Raw genomic sequence first — 19,043 nt, 5'->3', positions numbered from 1 at the left:
TAGACATGGTTTCAAAGTTTTTAATCGTTTCGACCTATTGTGAGTTTGTGAATTTCCGTCTTCTTACTTTTAAGATTTACATTTTAATTATTAGAAATTTCATTATTCATTTCATCATATGTTCGTCAAACGATTAGTGATGAATCATTAATTTAAACTTAGCGTTAAACCATTATAGACTAAAATATTACAATACTTTTTGTGTTTTAATAAATTTTTTGTCATTTAAAAATTGTAAGAATGGATTGCTTTTTTTAGAAATTCATCCAAGAAGACTAATTGCAATATTTTTCATTACGACTATGTAAATTTATATAAGCACATTAACATAGTAAACATGTGTGTGGTGTCAACCACTGAAAACCCATAAATTCTGTGGAATAACATAGTGAATCATATACCGATCGTGTCATTGGTTGAGACGCTCGCATATTATACGTGTGTTTATATCAATTGGTACGCGATAACTTTTAGAATTTATTGCGACGAGAATATGAAACCGTCGAAATATTCTTCGTTTTCAATTTCTTTTGCTTTACATTATTAAATTTACACATTATTTAAACTTAAAAACATCGAATAATAAAATAAAAATTGATTTTATTTTGTAGAAAAATCTAAATAAAGATATAGTTAAATGGCGTACAAAATAATGTAGTATTTATAATATTGCAAATAACGGAACAAAAAAACTTGATAGCTTCTACATACATATATTTCGTATAAACATAAAATATCAAAATATTATGACTATTTTCTCCATGTCTTTTTTGTGAACTAGTTAAAGTAAAAAATAGAAATAGAAGTAAAAGTAGAAAGTAAAAATTAAAGGAGCATTCAATTTTGACACATTTGATATTTTGAGAAAAAGGACGGTAAGCTTTAAATATGAATACTGCCCGTTTGTGAGATAAAGCATTGATTTATGAAAATGCCAATGCTCTATCCTTTACAAATCCCTATATATCCTTCTAGAAGAAAGATAATGACAAAAGTTCGGTTCTTTTATCAAAAAAAGCATGTCTTTTTAAAATATGTTTTCTAAAACTTTCTATTTTAGAGATAAAAAGTTTTAGAAAATTTTCATATTGTGAAAACAAGAAAAATAATACCTAGCAGATACAAGTTTTGAACCAATAATACTGCAAAGTTTATTATCTTTTCTATAAATAATACAGTATTTAAAAATATATCATACACAAATTCACAATCGTATCTACGCGTACGATGCAGCAATAGCAGTTCAATATACGAAGGCTATTCGAAAATCAATCTCCGGTAGGCTTGCAAAATAAAACAAGAAACAGGAAAAACACATTTTATTAGACACAAAAGTTACTTAAATATGTAATTTATTTTTCATAACCGAATTGAAGCACTTGTAGTCGGTACAAGTTTTTGTATGTCCTCATCAAAATACGATGCCGCGCTATGACATGTACCTCAATTCGGATGGCGATTATGTCGAAAAGTAGTGTATATATATAAGTAACTCTTGTGTATAATAAAATGTTTTTCTTGTTTCTTGTTTTATTTTGCAAGCGTATCGGAGATTTATTTCCGAATAGTCCTCGTATATATGTATATTCCTGTAAATCTCTGTATTTTTACAAATTCTCCTGAAATCCAAAAAATTTTACCTTTTTGTAACACAGGTAAACTCGAAAACAGGATATACATCTACATGCAATAAAATCGTACTATCTATATAAATAATCGCGAAAAATGACCGAGAGAAAAAGTAGCGAAGATCTTGTAGTTGGATCAAAATTCAAATAACTTTTTTGTTCGTATATGATTTTCATGCCAGAAATCTTTCACGAAATATCTAAATAATATAAAATATGAAAAACATTACTTTTTTTTATTTTCTCGCTTTCTTTGTTTATAATTTGCTATAATAATAAATTGATTCTTATCTCATCATCAAAACAGCAACAGTTTGACTAAAGCAATAAATTCTTTTTCTTTATATGTATATAAATTTCAATAATAAAGTATTTATATTTTATTAACATGTAAATTTCGCTTTGATATAAGAAAATCTTCCATATTTATTATCTTTCATATTTTTGAATCGAAAAATTTTTCTTTTGTTCTGAGTAAAAGTATAAAAATACCATTTAATCGCATGTGTATCGATTGCACAACAAAGAATGAAAGAAAATTGACGAAGACATTTAAAATATTTTCACTGTTTAAATAACTTTCACTTTGAGTGAAAGAGATTGGTAAAATTTTTTGCATTTTTATTTGAAATAATGCTTAAAATGTTTTCCCGAGTCATTATTTTTGCCCGATAAATAATCTCACACATTCTGTCAATTATATTTTATTTTTATGGCTACACTTTCTCACTCCAGGGTGTCTATTCCCTGGAAAAATCTAGAAAATCCCTTCTCAAGGATTTCGTTTTTGAAAAATCACGGAATTCTTATAGAATTTTATTCGAAACCATGGAATTTTTCAAAAATTCTCTCTGATTATTTTGTTCTTATAATACAAGCATCGGCAATCTGATTGGCCAATGATTATGAACTATATGTTTCAAATATATTATAAATATATATCTTTCTTTTTGATTATATGTTCATTGTCATAGCAAAAAATACTGAATACACAATACTGAGTACACATTTTTTATTGTAATTCTTACAATTAATGATAGAAAATGAAAATATATATTATGCAAATAAAAAATGTTTCTCTTACAAAAGCCATTTAATTCTTTTCAGTACATTTTTAAATTTAATATTTAAAATTGAAATGTTTATTTTATCTTTGTATGAGTGAAAAGCATTAAAAAACACACCAAAAAAACTTATTTCAAAAAATTTCATCTAAAAATTCTTTAATTTTACCTGGAATTTTGAACAAATTACCTGAAAAATCATGGAATTCCCAGGGAATTTTTTTATAAGCTTTGGATAGACACCCTGCACTTCAAACAATTTCATCATAATATAAAAATTGAAACTCTATATTATATAAAAACTCGAAACTCTATATTTCCGCGTTTTTTGTTACTCTCGAAATTAAAGAAATCAAATATGAAAACATATAAGAATGTTAGGTTAAATATTTTAGAAATTTAATCTTTATTTAAACGAAAATTAATAATATAGTAGTAATAATAGTATGGTAGGGCTAGTGCAATCCCTGACATCATGTAGAATAAGATTGTTCCGTTGTGACTTACGTTAAATTAAAGTTAAATCTTGAAAAAAATATAACTGCTTTAATATTAAAACATAACTTTGATTTGATATAAGATTATATCAATGATAAATTGATTGATAATTTTATCGGTATCTTGAAGTTTAAATTTTTATATTTTTCCTTTTTTATTGTTATTTGTGATATGATTTATATGTGTAAATACTTTACAAAATATCTTTTTTTGAACATCGGAAAGTGTAATTTTGTGTTAAAAATATACGGACATTATTTGTTTGATGCTGTCATCTACATTGCTATGATTACGCTATGGTGCGTTTTATTCTCAAAATAAAATAACAAAGATTGAAATTAAGCGTGTAGGAGTATATATCTTTCTTTCAATAAAATTACGGAGGCAAAAAACGAAATTATTGACGACAGATAGCGAAGACATGCGGGACTTTATCTTCAGCTTGCACGAGTTACTGATTAGAGAATAAATATGTACGAGGGACGAACCGATATAAAAATATCGTTTAATCGCATATATATCGATTGCACAACAAAGTTGATGAATGAAAGAAAATTGATGAAAATATTTAAACTAATTAACTCACTCTTTACATAACTTCACTTCATTTCATTAATCATTCGTTAATGAATATTGATGATAGTCTTAATTACGCAAATTTATGTAGTGTTGTAAAATTGAACGATTCTAGAAAATGTGAAAATGTAGATTCACAGAATTTTATTTTCTTAAATTTTCCAGCTGACTTTGCAACTTCTTTAACGTGCTGATCGATGCAAACTACATTCATTTAAGATTTATTTGATATATATTCGCAATAAACAATTTGAAGAAAAGTTGCTGATTTTACTTAAATGATAAAGATTTAATCTATCAGCGATATGCGGTCAGAGTATTTATAATATGTTATTGCTGCACAAAATGTTGACTTATTCTATGATTGACCGCAATTCAAAAACACACGTAAAAGATTATCACAAATTTTCACCGATTTAATCACTCCAAAAAAGAAAAAAAAACAACTAAATTAAGTTAAAGTATACATATATATTCCTTTGTGCAATAGATAAGATATCTTGTTTTAAAACAAGATAATATTTGTTGTTTTTAAATATATACATATTAACGGAAATTATACTGAAAAAATTCTAAAATTTTTGAAATTTTTTTGTTTGTTTTTATATTAAATAGAACTGTAGTCTGTGTATGTGTGTGTATGCAAAGATGATCTCTCAATGTATTGATATATAATCAAAATCTTGATGCAATCTAATCTTGATAAATTAGTTTCCGGCCTAAAATATTTGGAGTGCTTTCAGGCTACGTGTCGTTTGTTATCACTGCATACATTATTATCGTCGCGAACCATTTCCATCGCGTATATTGCGGCAGATTGCGCATATGATTTCAGCGAATTGCAAATTTAAATCGACGAATCAATATCGAAGGGTTGCTCGACTGAAGATTGTGAGTTATATGATATTCCGTGTAAACGTATGTTTGTGCACATGTATACTAGATTAAACTTTGCGAAAATATAAATAAAAAAAAGTGCGGGAATGCACGCTTAAATTATTATTCAAGCGATAAAAGGGACGGATATCGAGCTGATAAACAAATCGCGAGCTATAGCATCGATGTGCATTGATTAAATATATTTCGCGAATTTCATGCAGAAGAATATGCAGCATACTTGAATTTTTTTGTGCGTTTATTTTTATCTATAGTAATCGTTGACATTTTTTTGAATCATTATATATTTGAGACAGATTTTAAATAAAAATTGACATCAATGAATTAATTAATTCAAAAAAATTTCGGCGATTATATATATACTATTCCTGAATACTTAAAAATTTCGAGCTATTTGCAGCATGTCACAAAATCAATACGTCTACCTTAGCTCACCGGAGAGGCAATATGTACATAGGCGTTAATTAGTGAAAATACGACTAACAGCATGTGATATCTCGCTTATTGTTATCAAGAGCCAGCAGCGGGGTCAATGATTATACTGTGGCATTATAATTAACGTACGTATCATAAAAAAAAAAGAGATAGGAAACAACGTAATCATTTGAAATGCGTTATTCTATATAACACTTGTTCGGAAAAATCTTCATATATATCGGCGATAATATCGGCTATGTTGGCATATATAGCGATATGTAATTACTTAAAAGCGGAGGAATGGAACGGCGGGAAGAACGCGGTGCCGTTAAAGCCGCTCTATAAATAATCGACCCATGTATTTCCAGTTCCTCCCCCTTACGCAACTTGCAGCAACGATAAGGATAAGCGCGAACATTGCCTTCGAACTTGCTCGGTCAACGCTATAAGCCACCGCAGACCACACGCGGAATGCTCGCGTTTCTTCAACGCGCGCGACTTTCCCGTAAAATTTTAGCTCTTTTCTTATCCGATTTTTTGACAATACATTGAAATTCTTCATCTGCTGAATAATTTCATTCAGTAAATATATCTCCCTTTTTGATAATTAATATTAAAAAGGTAGTTTAGCAGGATTATTTGTATATAAATTATTAAATTCAATTGTAAAATTTGAAATAGGAATGAAAATATAATATCAATATTACTTATAATTAAGTGAGGCTTAAAATCATAAGAATTATGCGATATATATTTATTATAATTATGATTAAATTTTTATATATCATTGATGTGTAAATCTAACAATTTCATCAAAATTATTCCATCTTACAACTTCGAACACTCTTCTCTCATATTTAATTTGAGTTTAATTAGATAAAAAATGTATTATTCAATCGTCGAGACACTTCCTGTTAGTGCGATTACGCGATTCCTCAATCATACCTCTCATTTATGCGAGAATCAAGCACGATTCGCCAATCGGTTATCTCTATCGACTTATCGGGTGAACGAGAAAGACAAGAAGAGTAGACGGAGAAAGTATATAGTGTTACGTCCGATCCGTAAACTTCCTGCTGCAGGTTCATTTCGCTTTGATCGTAATTTCGAGTTACGTTATCACACATGACGAAGAGGAAGACGAAGGAGAGAACGAGTTCCTTTGCGCGCTCACTCAAATTTCTCCACGTCGTAATCCAGATTTTTTTCATGCGTTTTCATCATCGCGCTCGGGGAATTGATTGCTACCGATTCTTCCGCAAAAAGGGTTACCTAATTTTCATTTCGACGGTCGTTTTAATGTTTTGATTTGGATAACAAATGTCTTACAATTAGTATCTTCATCGATTTTGATTAAAGAAACTTGATTTGTAATTCTCTAATCCTTTGGTATAAATATATACATAGGATTTGTAACTTCTTATATTTTATATTTCTTATATTTCTATTGTATTTATAAAACTTTTTCCCTTTGCAATTTATTACCATAATTTTCTCCTATTTTACTATCAGTATATAATCACAAAAAAATTAGACACATTGCAAAAGATTAAATGAGAAAGAATCGAATTATTAATTGAAGCAAGTTTTATAATCATGAGACACAACTCTGTGCAAAAAATTGCATTCGATGATTGGATTGTCGAAATATCCAAAATCAAAAGAAAAGTTTGTGTATTGCTGCTATCAGCGAAAGAATCGTGAGCAATCGCAGTTCGTACGACGTAACGCAAGTTATCGCGAGTTGCGACGCAAGAGGTGAGGATACGTAAAAATAGCCTCTTTCACTTTCGCATAATCGCAAGGTCAGTGCGACGCTGCCTCGATGAGGAGACGGTTTGCCTGCGTCGATATAACTTTAAGCGCGATTAGCGAAATCGGCCGAGTTAATCATGATAATTTCTTTAACCCTTTTGTGTCATATCAACATACCATGAGGCAAAATTTCCATTCTCTTGGCAGAAATCATAGAATTCTCTCTCATAGATGTGAAAAGGGAGAAACTTAATTTCGTTGTCTGATAGCCGTCACGAAATCCGACTTCGTGTCGGAAGTAATTCTTATGTGGCAATTAAATGAAGAATCACTTATCATAATCGTACGTTTCTACATTTACTTCCTACAGAGTGAAAGTTACAGAAATTATATATATTATTTGTAATTCCTTCAGTATCCATATAATTTAAATATGATAATGAGGCAATGTTTCTTTTTTTCAAGTCGAGTAATGCGCCGGCGATTTACTACAGCAATTAAAGTAAAGCGAGTGAAAAATAACATATAAAGCAAAAAAATAGTTAATTGCTTGAAATATATTATTCCAACTAAATGTCTCTCATAAATTCGACATGGAGTTGCGTTATAAAAATCACAGATTTTTTTAAAGATTTATTTTATAATTAATTATATAACCAATTTATTAATTTTTTTTCTTTTTAATTTATCTTTATTTGTTTTAAAAAATATATTTATTAAGCACCATTATGCATTTTGATAAAATAGAATCCATACAAATAATTCGCATGGATGACAAGAAACTTTAACCGATTTTACATCAAGAAAAATCTTTTGTAGCCAAGAGAAAGGAGTTGCATCATCTGCTATCACGATTTGTCTTACGTGTCGCTTGTCAGCAGTAGTTGGGTAGAAAGTTCTCACTAATCGATCAATGAAATCTTCGCGATAAAATCTTTTCATGCGGAAGGTTAAGCAAGCAAATATCAAAATCAATGAAATGTCAGTTCATGTGATATTTCTCTTAACGCCTGTTAAGGTTATTATTGAACATACAATAATGATAACGAAATTAAGAAAGAAATTATTAATCTTCATTATATCTTTCTCTTTCTTTTTTTTTTTATATCAAAAAATTGCTGATCACAAAAGTTGCAGAAGAGTCAGGAATTTGAACATTTAAGCCTAAGAAATACACACATATATAGAGAGAGAGAAGAAAGAAAGAGAAAGAGAGAGAATTCTATGAAATATATTAATTTTACAAATTGATTTATATACTCTTGAACACACACAAAAATACTTTGCGTCTAAAATGATTGAAACGAAAAAGGAACTTACACTATGGAAGAAAGAATCCGCCGGTTTGACATCACCTGCAAATTTAAAGATAAAATTAAAATATAAAATGACCTTTCAAGCTTGAAAATGTGTGTGTGTAATATTTCTTTATCTATATCTTTATTTATTTCTATTTTATTATATTTTCATGTAAAAAATTCTAGCCTCAAAAATTCGCTAGATAATTTAGATAATCGCATATATTCCCGTTCCATGCTTTGATATAAAATCATGAAAATTGCTAGAAGTTTGCGTATTCGATAAGCAAAATAGATTTACATGCCGTTAAATCGCGATCGACCGAGTGATATTATAAGGCACAAAAACAGAGACTTGACAGATGCCATGTAATCCCGTTTACAAACAAACTGTCTATTTAAATCGTGATTCTAGATATATTTCGCATATGCAAATAGCAGCAATAAAACGGACGATCAGAAGAAACCACTACCACGCTTCTTGGAATAATCTAAGGCAAATTGATTGAGAATTGATATTCCAATAAAAATCAATAAAATACTATTATGATAAAAAGAACATGTTGCGATTTAAAATAAAAGCTTTCAAAGTTTGGCATGAAAATCGATATATAAAAAGCATAGTTGGAAACACGTTCTACTTTTCCAAATTACTTTTAGGCCTTTGTATTGATTAGATAATAATAGTATAAAAACAGTAATCTTGCAAACTTAAATTTTAGTTTTTATCGAATTAATTGCTTATCGAATAAAATAGACGATAAAATTATTAACAAAAAAATGTTTAAAGATTTTCTCAATATTCTTGAGATTGTGGTATTTTTATTGTTTGATTGGTCGGAAAATTTTTCGCTTTCGCCTGCGCAAAAAGGTGACGAAAAGGAATCGAGTTCGACGGGAAAGCGAAAGTAGACACCGCGCACGCGGAGAGTCGTTCCGCTTCTCGAGTGTTATGGACACTACAGAAGCAATAAAGCAATAAAGGACACTGGAGTGTCTAGTGTATATCGAGAACGAGGAAAGGTTAAGCGTGAAATACATAACGGCAAAGTTATTGTCGGGACCGTGGCTCGTGCGGTGTGTAATTTAACGCTGTGTACGGTAGCGATCATGCGAGGTCGAGATTAAATCCTCGTATTAGAAAAATTAAGAGACGTAATAAAAATAATGAGTACTAAAATAAATTAGAATATATATGCATGCGACAAATTTATTAATTTTAAGTTTGTTCGAAAAAATAATATCATGTTTTTATCTTCGTAATTCACCGATATCTTTAATAGGCGCAATTGAAAAAAGTCGTTCTACTCGACTTAAAGTTGTGCGATGCCTGATTATTTTTTAAATATCTCTACTTTCTTTGATAACCCCCTCTTCGCCCCCGGTTTCCCTACGCCTTCTCTCGTAATCTGATATAATATTCGTGGTCAGGAGAAAGTGCGATAGTCATCGGACACACTATATACAACGCCACGATAAATAGATTCGATTGATCCTTAGTATATTTTCTATAACGTATTTAAGTCAATCAAATTCTTTATGATGATCTATTCAACTAAATCTGCTTTCTATCAATGTCACATGCTATTTCATGTAATCATATTATCATATAATCGATTTATCTTTTCTTAGGGAATATAATTTATATACTTCAAGATCTACACTTTAGGAGATTTATAATTTATATTTATAATTTAATTCTTTCTATATAATTTCTCTTTTATCACTAAAGATAATTCTCTTTTATCATCAACTCTTTTATATTAAACTTGCTGCTAAGACGGGATAATTTTATGTACACACTGTTATCCTATAAAATATCCGCGCAATCCGCGATTCAGCGAAACAAATTAATTTAAAGCAGCGCCCACGCCGCCACTCACCGAGAAGCATCTGTTCCAGTTTGCGACGGTCCACCCGAAAGCGTTCCTGGTGCAAGTCCTCGTCGCCGATGCCCAGCATGGTCGCGAGATCGCGGAGATCCTCGCGGCTTTCGAAGCCGGACTTGCCGGACACGCTGGTGGTCGCGGTGCCCTCCGATGTCTCCGACATCGTCTCCGCTGCCCGCCGTTGTTCGCCGTTATTCACCACCATCTCGTCAGGTCTCATCCTGCCGTTCGACGAGCGACGCGTTCGTCGCGACCTCCGCCTACCTCACCCACGTCGCGACGCTGCCAACATAGCAAAGATGCTCGAAATAGAAACTAAATGTTGCACATTTCATTCGTTCTGTATCCGTCTGAAAGAATTAAACCGATCGGCAGGAGTACTGTCGCCAAATTGACGGTATTCTATGCAAAGGAATATCTTGGTAGAGCGCCGTATATACACACAAACACCCATATATACATCACGTATCAATTAAATTATGTTTTCGTTAATATTGCGCTGGATGGATCTTTTGCGAAAGGCAGAGATTTCGAATTATCGTTTTACAATCGCGAATCTATCATCGACGCGCGCGTTCGAGTTCGTTCGAATGTCGTTCTTGGGGTGGAAACGCGATTTTCGATTATCCGCGAAAAGATGCGATCACGTATTGTCCATGCCCACGTGCACGCCACGATAATTTAATCAGAATCACACGAATCACGATAATCAGAATCACGTGAACTGTCTCTTCGGCGCATAAGTTACACGCGTAAGAATTTCTCATGGTGTCTATAATAGCTCGTCCTATCTGCCGAGTAAAAGTTCTATTCGGAGAAAGCGAACTGAATTATGCTATTATTTATAAACTTTTTATTCGCTTATAAAATTTAACATTTTCTTCCGTATGCAGCAAATTCGCCGAAATTCCTTCATTATTCCGAGCAAAACCAACGGTTTGTTTGCTTCTGCATGGTTCATAATCTATATGAAAAAAAAAAGGTAAACATCACGTATAGGCAATACCAATCGCGACGAGTCACGTAGACGTAATTTTATACTCTACAGAAAGGCACAAATTAATCTGACGAGTTCGATGATCATTAAATGAACTATGATCTCTAAATAAATCCCCTTAATTATGAGATATATTAATATAATATTTAAATAATAATTTAATATGTCACACAAAGTGTTATTGCTATTATATTGTTATTTTTCTCGAATTCGAAAGTTGAAAAAATGAGAAAACATCGACAGAGCTCGAAAAATTATTACTTCCTCTTCGGTTCTTCCCGGAATCTTAAACTCCGGGAAGAAATGAGAAGAAAATAATGTTTTTTTATCTATCGAAGATATATATCATGCTCCTAATTAAAAATGCCCACTAATTATAGAAGATATTTCATTTTTAACGCCTAGATACTTGAATATTCTTTATTTTCGTATAATTTCAAAATATATATGGATATCGATAACGTTGTATTGTTAAGTACGAACTAACGGTATCAGGTCAAACATATAAACTGTGGGAAATATTGCGTTTAGAAAGAATAACATCACGTCACTGAACTGTTGATTTGAAATAGAGGAGTAGCTACATCTTAACAAACAAAACACCTAGAGACAGACATAAGTATACTTCAAAAAAATGTATCTGAGTACTGAGTAGGGGCGTGCGATTTCTCTCGTTGCAGAAAATAACTAAATGTAGATACCTAGGTAGACCTAGGTAGGTAGTATGTACTTGATGGAAGAAAAAGGCACTTCACACATCTCACTGTCGCCCAGGAATCCCAAACTGACCTGCACGACGACGATTATACTGTTGTCTATCGAGTTATCGGGACGGGTGGTGTGGTGTCGCGGGGCCTGGTTCTGGTCCCGCCGGTGGGTCTCTGTCTCTTCGTCCCGGGTCTGGTCCTCGTCCTCGTCGCTGCTGCCGTCCAACTCGATCGGCGGCAGCGCTGTAACCGGCCTGTGTAATCGGCACGAGTGAGCGAGCGAGCGAACGATGGCGGCGCGGTGTGCGGTGTAAACAAAGTAATGGCAGTGGTAAAAGGGGAGTTACCTGGGTCGCGGGGTGCAAGGGGGCCCGGCAATTCGTTTCTTGGAATCCGGGCCGAATTTCGGGGTAAGCACCCGGCCGCGGGGCGGCGACCAATCGCGACGCAAATACCGGACGATTCACCCGGTTTTTATCATCGTGCCATCTCTCCGCTCAGGAGGGCTCCTCGCATCGGCGCCTCGCTACCGAACGTATAGGTGTATAATATACGTGTGTATGTGTGTGTATATATATATATATATAGTATATATGTATATGTACACACACACACACACACACACACACACACATATATGTATAGCCGAGACCTTCATCGGAGAACGCCAGCAAAAAATTGTTTTCCTAGCCACGTGTCGGCGAACAGCGTGTATTACACGTCCGACGTGCCGAATTCATTTTCGAATGATTTCGCGCTTATGATGACGAAAGTCAGGAGCGGAATCGCGGAGGAAGTTCAAGGGCGCGTGTATCCGCGCTCCTTACGTTAGATGAAATTTTCCAGATTGACAGTCTGTCGATCGTTTGAACGTGACGCATGTGTATAGAGCAAGAGATTGACGACAAAGATTTTTCATAGATATATAGGAAGTAATCTTCGGTGATAAGAAAATAAGCCGTGTATTTTCGTATTGTAAAATATATACATTTACATATATAAATTCTTTGATCAAAAGAAAATAATTCATTCCTCTTTCATAGAAATATTCAACGTTCCTGAAATATCCTTTCTCTCTTCGTGATTAATTCTAAACTTTATTATAGAACTTTATTCGCGACAATCCTGTATACACACGATTATAACATATAATTATAATTTTAAGGAAAGAAAGTAATTAAATTTTTTTTTGATAACTGTTACAAATACTTCGGATTATTTAATTGATTAATCAGGATGAAAGGGGCGAAGATTTTTTTCTTTTAACTGATCTTTGAAGCCTTCGTAATTAACTAACTGTAAAAAACTAATGTAAATCTAGTGCTACGATTATTCACACATTAATATAATTTCTGTATAAGATTTTACAAAAATTAATTTCTTTTTTTATAGAAATATGCATATAGTCTGGATATTTGATCTTATTTAATCTTCAGTCGTAAAATCTTTTTAATATTAACGAAATAAAATTATACAGAGAAAATGTTCGATATATCAGAAATATGTATCTTTGCACTTACCTTTTTGACGTAATCCATGCGCACCGATCGGCGCCGGTGGAAAGAGCGGAATAGCCACGTGTACCGATCACGCGTCAATTTGAAAGCCGACTGACGTTCACCCACGCGAGAACGGAAAGTCAGCTGCACCGTACGCTGCATTCGCGACGACGACGTCAGTGGACCCTCCCTCGTTTTCCTAGCAAACGTCGTCCTGTCGCCGCTAGTTTCTTCGCCCGATTGCATCTCGCTCTTCCACCGAGCGCTGCTAATCCCTTCTCTCGAATGCTCTCGTTTCTTTTTCTGATACACGTCGTTGGTTTCTAGACTTTTTTTTTCTCTTCCTCTTCCTCGATGAATATCTGTCTTTATTAGGAGACATCCACTCGATGTATCACTCTTTCTTCCCACATAGCCGAGATATATAGGAGATTCTCTTTCCAATTTCTTTATTTAGTCGTGTATATATTTTCTTTCCAATTACACGCTGATAGTTCCTTTTTGTGGACTCCGTCGTTTGACATTCCTACGTCTGATTTTGCATCTTCTTTTTCATTGAACTGTCAGTTCCATATGATCTTACCTCTTTTTTTTACTGCGCGATTTCTTCTGCATTTCCTCGAAAGAGAAGATGAGAGAGAAGAAGAAGATGCGTTCGTTTCACAAGTATTTATCAAACCATGTGTCATATAACGTGATATATATATAACATACGTGATAAATGTTGCAATCTTATTATAAGCAACGCATAAAAAAAATTTATTTCCTAAAAATTAATTTTATCTAAAAGCAGAAATGACGTGTGTCTGTGGACGGGAAGAGAGCATGATAAGTTTCTGTTTTTTGTTTCAATAATTCGCAACTCGTGGATTTAATAATATGACATAATGTAATCGAGAAATAACAGTTAAGTTGGTTGATGAGGTTGCTAGAATATTTTCCTCTTTAATTACGAATTGAATAATGATGGACAGAATAAACAAATTTGTAGAGAGGATAATATATAAATACAACGATTCTTTTTTACACGACAGTTTTTTCTCAAGTCAGATAGCAGATAGATTTATAGGGAGAGAATTCTGTATATGTAATATTTAATCCCCTTTCGTTATACTATATATATACAATAAAAAATAGAACAAAAAATAAAACAAAAAAGAAGTACATAATTCAAAGAAAATTTAAACCGATAGTGTTTTTTTTTCTCTTATCCTATGCTTCAACGTAACACCTGTGTATCTCGCAAGTGCACCAGTAATTGCTTGATACAACTATGTTACACACGAAATCTGTCCGGAACTTCTATCGTAGCCGCATAAATATTTAAACAAGAAGTAAAAGCCAATCCATTTAGAGTTTGCGTGAATATACGAATAATTTAAAACATTCTATTTAAAATACTTCTAGATTTGTTTCTGTATATATATATATATATATATATATATATACCAGTATGTCAAATTTTTTATATACTTTTATTATAGATCTTTTTATAAATTTTAAATATCAATTTTTCTGTAACACAAGAAGACATTAGAAAGATCTACAACTTTCAGGATTGTTTTAGATATTTTATGTTAAAAATTCAGAACACTATATTATTCTTGGTATTCAGCATCTTTCTCTCTTATACTGATCGATCATATCGAAGATATAAATCATTAGTAGATTTTTTTGATTTTTATAAATCATTCCATATTCTTTATCTTAATTTGCATAATCTTAGATATTTTTTATAGTCTATATATGTAGATAATTTTATTCACATTTCATGACATAACATTGATGCGACGTGGTAAATGCAGCAATCGTCATTACCGATACAACTAATCGTCGACGTAACCTCGATTGTTGCAACTGACGTTTTGACGATTTTGCTGTAATCACGTCGTATCAGCTGATACATGTCGGCATCTGATAAGAGGTTAAATAGTGCATCACAAACATTGACAATTCCTCAAGATTTTTGTGAAAACTGAAATAAAATATTGAACAAAAGGAAACAGGGAGAAAAAAGCCATTGTGTTCTACAAAGAACAAATAAAAGGAATATATCAGAGATGAAGTTTCTTTCTGGTTAAACAAAATTGCATTGTGTGTGTAAATAATAATCGAAGTTACAATAGTCTCTTCGTGAGAAGAACGAATTACGTTTTGCACGTTCATCCAGTTTTCAAGTTATTTTTTTCTTTTTTGCACGAGATTAATATAATTCTGAGCAAAACGAATTGGAATCTACAGAATATGTTTACATTTATGACGTATCGCAAATGAGGATGTAAAAGATGCTGCAAGCTCGTTGGGAACGTTCTCAGAAACGCAAGAAACTCTTGGCTCAAACGGTGAGAACTTGCTTTGGAAAAATAGCGATAGTCGGTTGCATTTTTAGGTTAGATTTATATAAGGTAGATGATGTATTCTAATGTATTTGTTTATTTTTTTCGTTTGCAGCTGGGAGTTTCGAGTGTGGATGAATTGCGACAAATTTTGGGAACAGATGTGGAGGATACACAAAAAAAGAGAGGCAGACTGTCTAATGATAAATCCGACAGTGCAATCAAGGATCTGAAAGATGACGCTGCTCCAACAGATGAGATTGTGTACAAGGATTCTTCGACATTCTTAAAAGTATTTATCCTTATTAATATAAATTGTGTGCGAATATTTATTGCTAAAATATTTTACATTTAAAACCCTACTTGTATATTTAAAGGGAACACAATCGTCAAATCCACACAATGATTACTGTCAGCACTTCATTGATACTGGCCAACGGCCACAAAACTTTATCAGGGACGTGGGTCTGGCAGATAGATTCGAGGAATATCCAAAGCTGCGCGAGCTGATCAAACTGAAGGATGATCTAATCGCGGAAACCGCGACTCCGCCAATGTATCTAAAAACAGACCTGCTGTCGTATAACTTGAAAGAGCTCAATTGTAAATTTGATGTCATTCTTATAGAGCCACCTCTGGAAGAATATCAAAGAACGTGCGGCGCGACCAATGTGCAGCTTTGGAATTGGGACCAAGTTAGTCTCACACAATCATATTTTCTTAATCATACGCACTTTTCTTTCAAAGTATTTTTTTGCAATATAATTAAAAATATAATTTTGAAAAATATATCTCTCGACTTTTCTGATATTTACAGCGAAAAATAATGCAGTAATAAATAATTTCTTTCACAATAATAAACAGATCATAGATGCTAAAAATGATTCAGTTTCAGACTATCTGTAATTTCAGTTTCCCATCTTGAGTTTAGTCATAGAAAGATTAATAATTTTTTATCATTAAAATATCAATAATTTTCTCATTCGCTTTATTCCCGTTTGTCCGTGCAGATAATGGAGCTCGATATTGGTGAGGTGGCTGCCAATCGGAGCTTTGTGTTTCTTTGGTGCGGTAGCAGCGACGGCCTGGACATGGGACGGTTTTGCCTGCGCAAGTGGGGTTTCCGGCGTTGCGAGGATATCTGCTGGATTCGTACAAACATCAATAATCCGGGACACAGCAAAAATTTGGACAGCAAAGCGGTGCTGCAAAGGACGAAGGAGCACTGCCTGATGGGTATTAAGGGTACGGTACGACGATCCACTGACGGTGATTTTATTCACGCAAATGTCGACATCGATCTCATCATATCGGAGGAGCCCGACTACGGATCCATCGAAAAACCTGTAGAGATCTTTCATATCATCGAACACTTTTGTCTCGGCCGAAGAAGGTACGCAAATATATGATAACAGTTGTCTACAAAGTACATTAAACTTCAGAATTCACATCTCTCTAATATAAACTAGAAATTCATTATTGTTATTTAACCTTTAAAAAAGATAACTTTGAATTCTTTTCCTCTTTTATACTTTTCTGTTTTTCATGGAAAATATCGCGTCTGTCGTTCTGTTTAGGTTACACCTCTTCGGTCGCGATAGTACTATCAGACCCGGTTGGCTAACCGTCGGTCCAGAACTGACAAACACGAACTTTAATGCGGACCTTTATCAAAGTTATTTCGTCAATGGACAGATCACCACGGGTTGCACCGAGAGGATAGAGGCGCTTAGACCAAAATCGCCACCGCCTAAAGGAAAAGTATCCGGCCGAGGTAGAGGAGGTTTTAATCGTGGCAGAGGTAGAGGGAGATAAATTAATAATTTCAGAATTCTGCATTATATGTCTTTCGGACATTATTATAATGGATGGAAAAAATACAAGAATAATTACGAAGACACGTGTGAGAATATCTCTCGTAAAATATTCTCCAAATACCTTAGCTTGACTTAAGTTTAGAATCAATCTCATGACGAAGAATTCAAAATAATTATCTGTTTAATTACAGATATCATATATAATATTTCGTTAACTTTTCGCACCTAGAATAAGATTTTTTTCATAAAATTTGCTTTAAATTATTTTTGTGTTGCATATTTACTTTTAAAATATATGACTTGTTTGATTTCTTAATTTCAAACATTAATTTGCTTTTTTTAACAATGTAAATAAAATTACATCAAAAATTATCTTAAAATTTATCTTAAAACTTAAATTCCAAAGAGAAATTAACTTCATATTTCTCAAAAAATCAATCCTTTAAAACTAATCCAAATTGTGAAACGCTAGTATTATAAATATCTGCAAAATCTTTTATCAGAAAAGATACAAGTTTTTCATGTTGCACGAGGAGCTGGATGAAAAAGAAATGAAGGTAAGACAGGTTTTAATATCAAACTTATTGTTATTGCAAGGTACATATTGTAAAGAATTTGAACGCATTATTACATGTAACTTAACTATCCGTGATAGTATATGGTATTGCCTCTCTATCTTTAAACCGTTAACCGTTAATATACATTGGATTGCCAAAATCGCAGTTAAAGGGAGATTGTTAAAATAAAACGCTAAACAGATCGCGTAAGATCTAAATTCGACAAATTTTCAAGTAAATTGTATTTAACTACGCGTTAGATCGTAGAGAAACATAAACGAATGTACATATAAAAAATAAAACAGATATATTTCGTTGTTGCATCATAGAAGCAAAAAAAATCGTAAAGAATCTTACGAGTAATATAAATTAGTTAATTAAATAATAGCGATGTATCGTCCTCGAGAGAATAAAGAAACGCGCATATTCCCCGCGTCAGTCATTCGAAATATACAACACCGAGTTACAAAAGTAGAAATATTGTAGAAAAAGAAAGAAATCGAATGTTGTTATGACGTTCGTAATTATTATGGCATGTTTTCAAATTCTTCTTTTTTTCATATATATTCAAATTATTTCATTTATTTAAAATTCGTTTATAAAAATCTTCGGATAAAATAAATGCTTTCCATTAATTGGACGATTGTCGTTGCCACGTGCGTATGTTCGACGAGAAAATCAATACGATAATTATAGATAAATCAATTTTCTAAAAATAACTTCAGACTATTTTTCATGTAAATAAATCTGTCCTTCGTTAAGATTCCTTAAATGTGTCATTCAATGACATTGTTCAAAAGATTAACGCCGTGCTCTTTCGGAAACACAAAAGTAATTAATTTTCTATTTCTGAGATCAAGTCACATATTTTGTACTCTATAGGTTGAGTCGTTAATTTATAATATATATCATAAATATAGAGTTCTTAAGATTAAGATCGTCATCAGCAAAAAAAAAAAAAAAAAAAAATACGCAGACTTACAAAATAGTTTTATTGGTCCCAGTAAAGCTTCCGGTGCGAATGAAATGAATCTATATGAGAAGGCAAAGTTCCTTGTTCTCTATTCCTTTCAAATGCATTTTTGCGTAGGCGCATATATAGTAACAA

At 32.6% G+C, this 19,043-nt stretch overlaps 2 protein-coding genes across 2 annotated transcripts in view; one reads left to right on the top strand and one right to left on the bottom strand.

Annotated features, from left to right (window-relative positions):
- LOC115235153 (protein bicaudal C) overlaps positions 1-13,264 on the bottom strand; it is a 31,252-nt gene extending 17,988 nt beyond the window's left edge. The window contains exons 1-4 of the mRNA XM_029806748.1: positions 13,247-13,264; positions 11,809-11,980; positions 10,017-10,304; positions 8,156-8,190 (exon numbers count right to left, since the gene is read on the bottom strand). Coding sequence (XP_029662608.1) covers positions 8,156-8,190; positions 10,017-10,242 — 261 coding nt within the window. The 5' untranslated portion in view covers positions 10,243-10,304; positions 11,809-11,980; positions 13,247-13,264. The remainder of the gene's footprint in view (positions 1-8,155; positions 8,191-10,016; positions 10,305-11,808; positions 11,981-13,246) is intronic.
- Positions 13,265-15,043: 1,779 nt separating this feature from the next.
- Positions 15,044-18,904, top strand: LOC115235181 (N6-adenosine-methyltransferase non-catalytic subunit). Its single transcript, XM_029806791.1, has 5 exons — positions 15,044-15,567; positions 15,677-15,853; positions 15,939-16,256; positions 16,572-16,954; positions 17,139-18,904. The coding sequence occupies exons 1-5, from the start codon at positions 15,511-15,513 to the stop codon at positions 17,374-17,376; spliced, it is 1,173 nt and encodes a 390-aa protein (XP_029662651.1). The 5' UTR covers positions 15,044-15,510; the 3' UTR covers positions 17,377-18,904.
- Positions 18,905-19,043: the final 139 nt, after the last annotated feature.

The sequence above is a fragment of the Formica exsecta genome, unplaced genomic scaffold, assembly GCF_003651465.1.
Source record: "Formica exsecta isolate Colony F162 unplaced genomic scaffold, ASM365146v1 scaffold211, whole genome shotgun sequence".
Lineage (NCBI taxonomy): Eukaryota > Metazoa > Arthropoda > Insecta > Hymenoptera > Formicidae > Formica > Formica exsecta.
Note: the sequence above shows the minus strand (reverse complement) of the source record. Positions and strands in the feature narration are given on the sequence as shown.

Excerpts from the sequence above, each read along its gene's own strand:
- LOC115235181 (XM_029806791.1), top strand. The coding sequence starts at position 15,511 with ATGCTGCAAGCTCGTTGGGAACGTTCTCAGAAACGCAAGAAACTCTTG. Across the intron at positions 15,854-15,938 it reads ATTCTTCGACATTCTTAAAA|GGAACACAATCGTCAAATCC; the intron begins GTATTTATCCTT and ends GTATATTTAAAG. Across the intron at positions 16,955-17,138 it reads TTTTGTCTCGGCCGAAGAAG|GTTACACCTCTTCGGTCGCG; the intron begins GTACGCAAATAT and ends CGTTCTGTTTAG.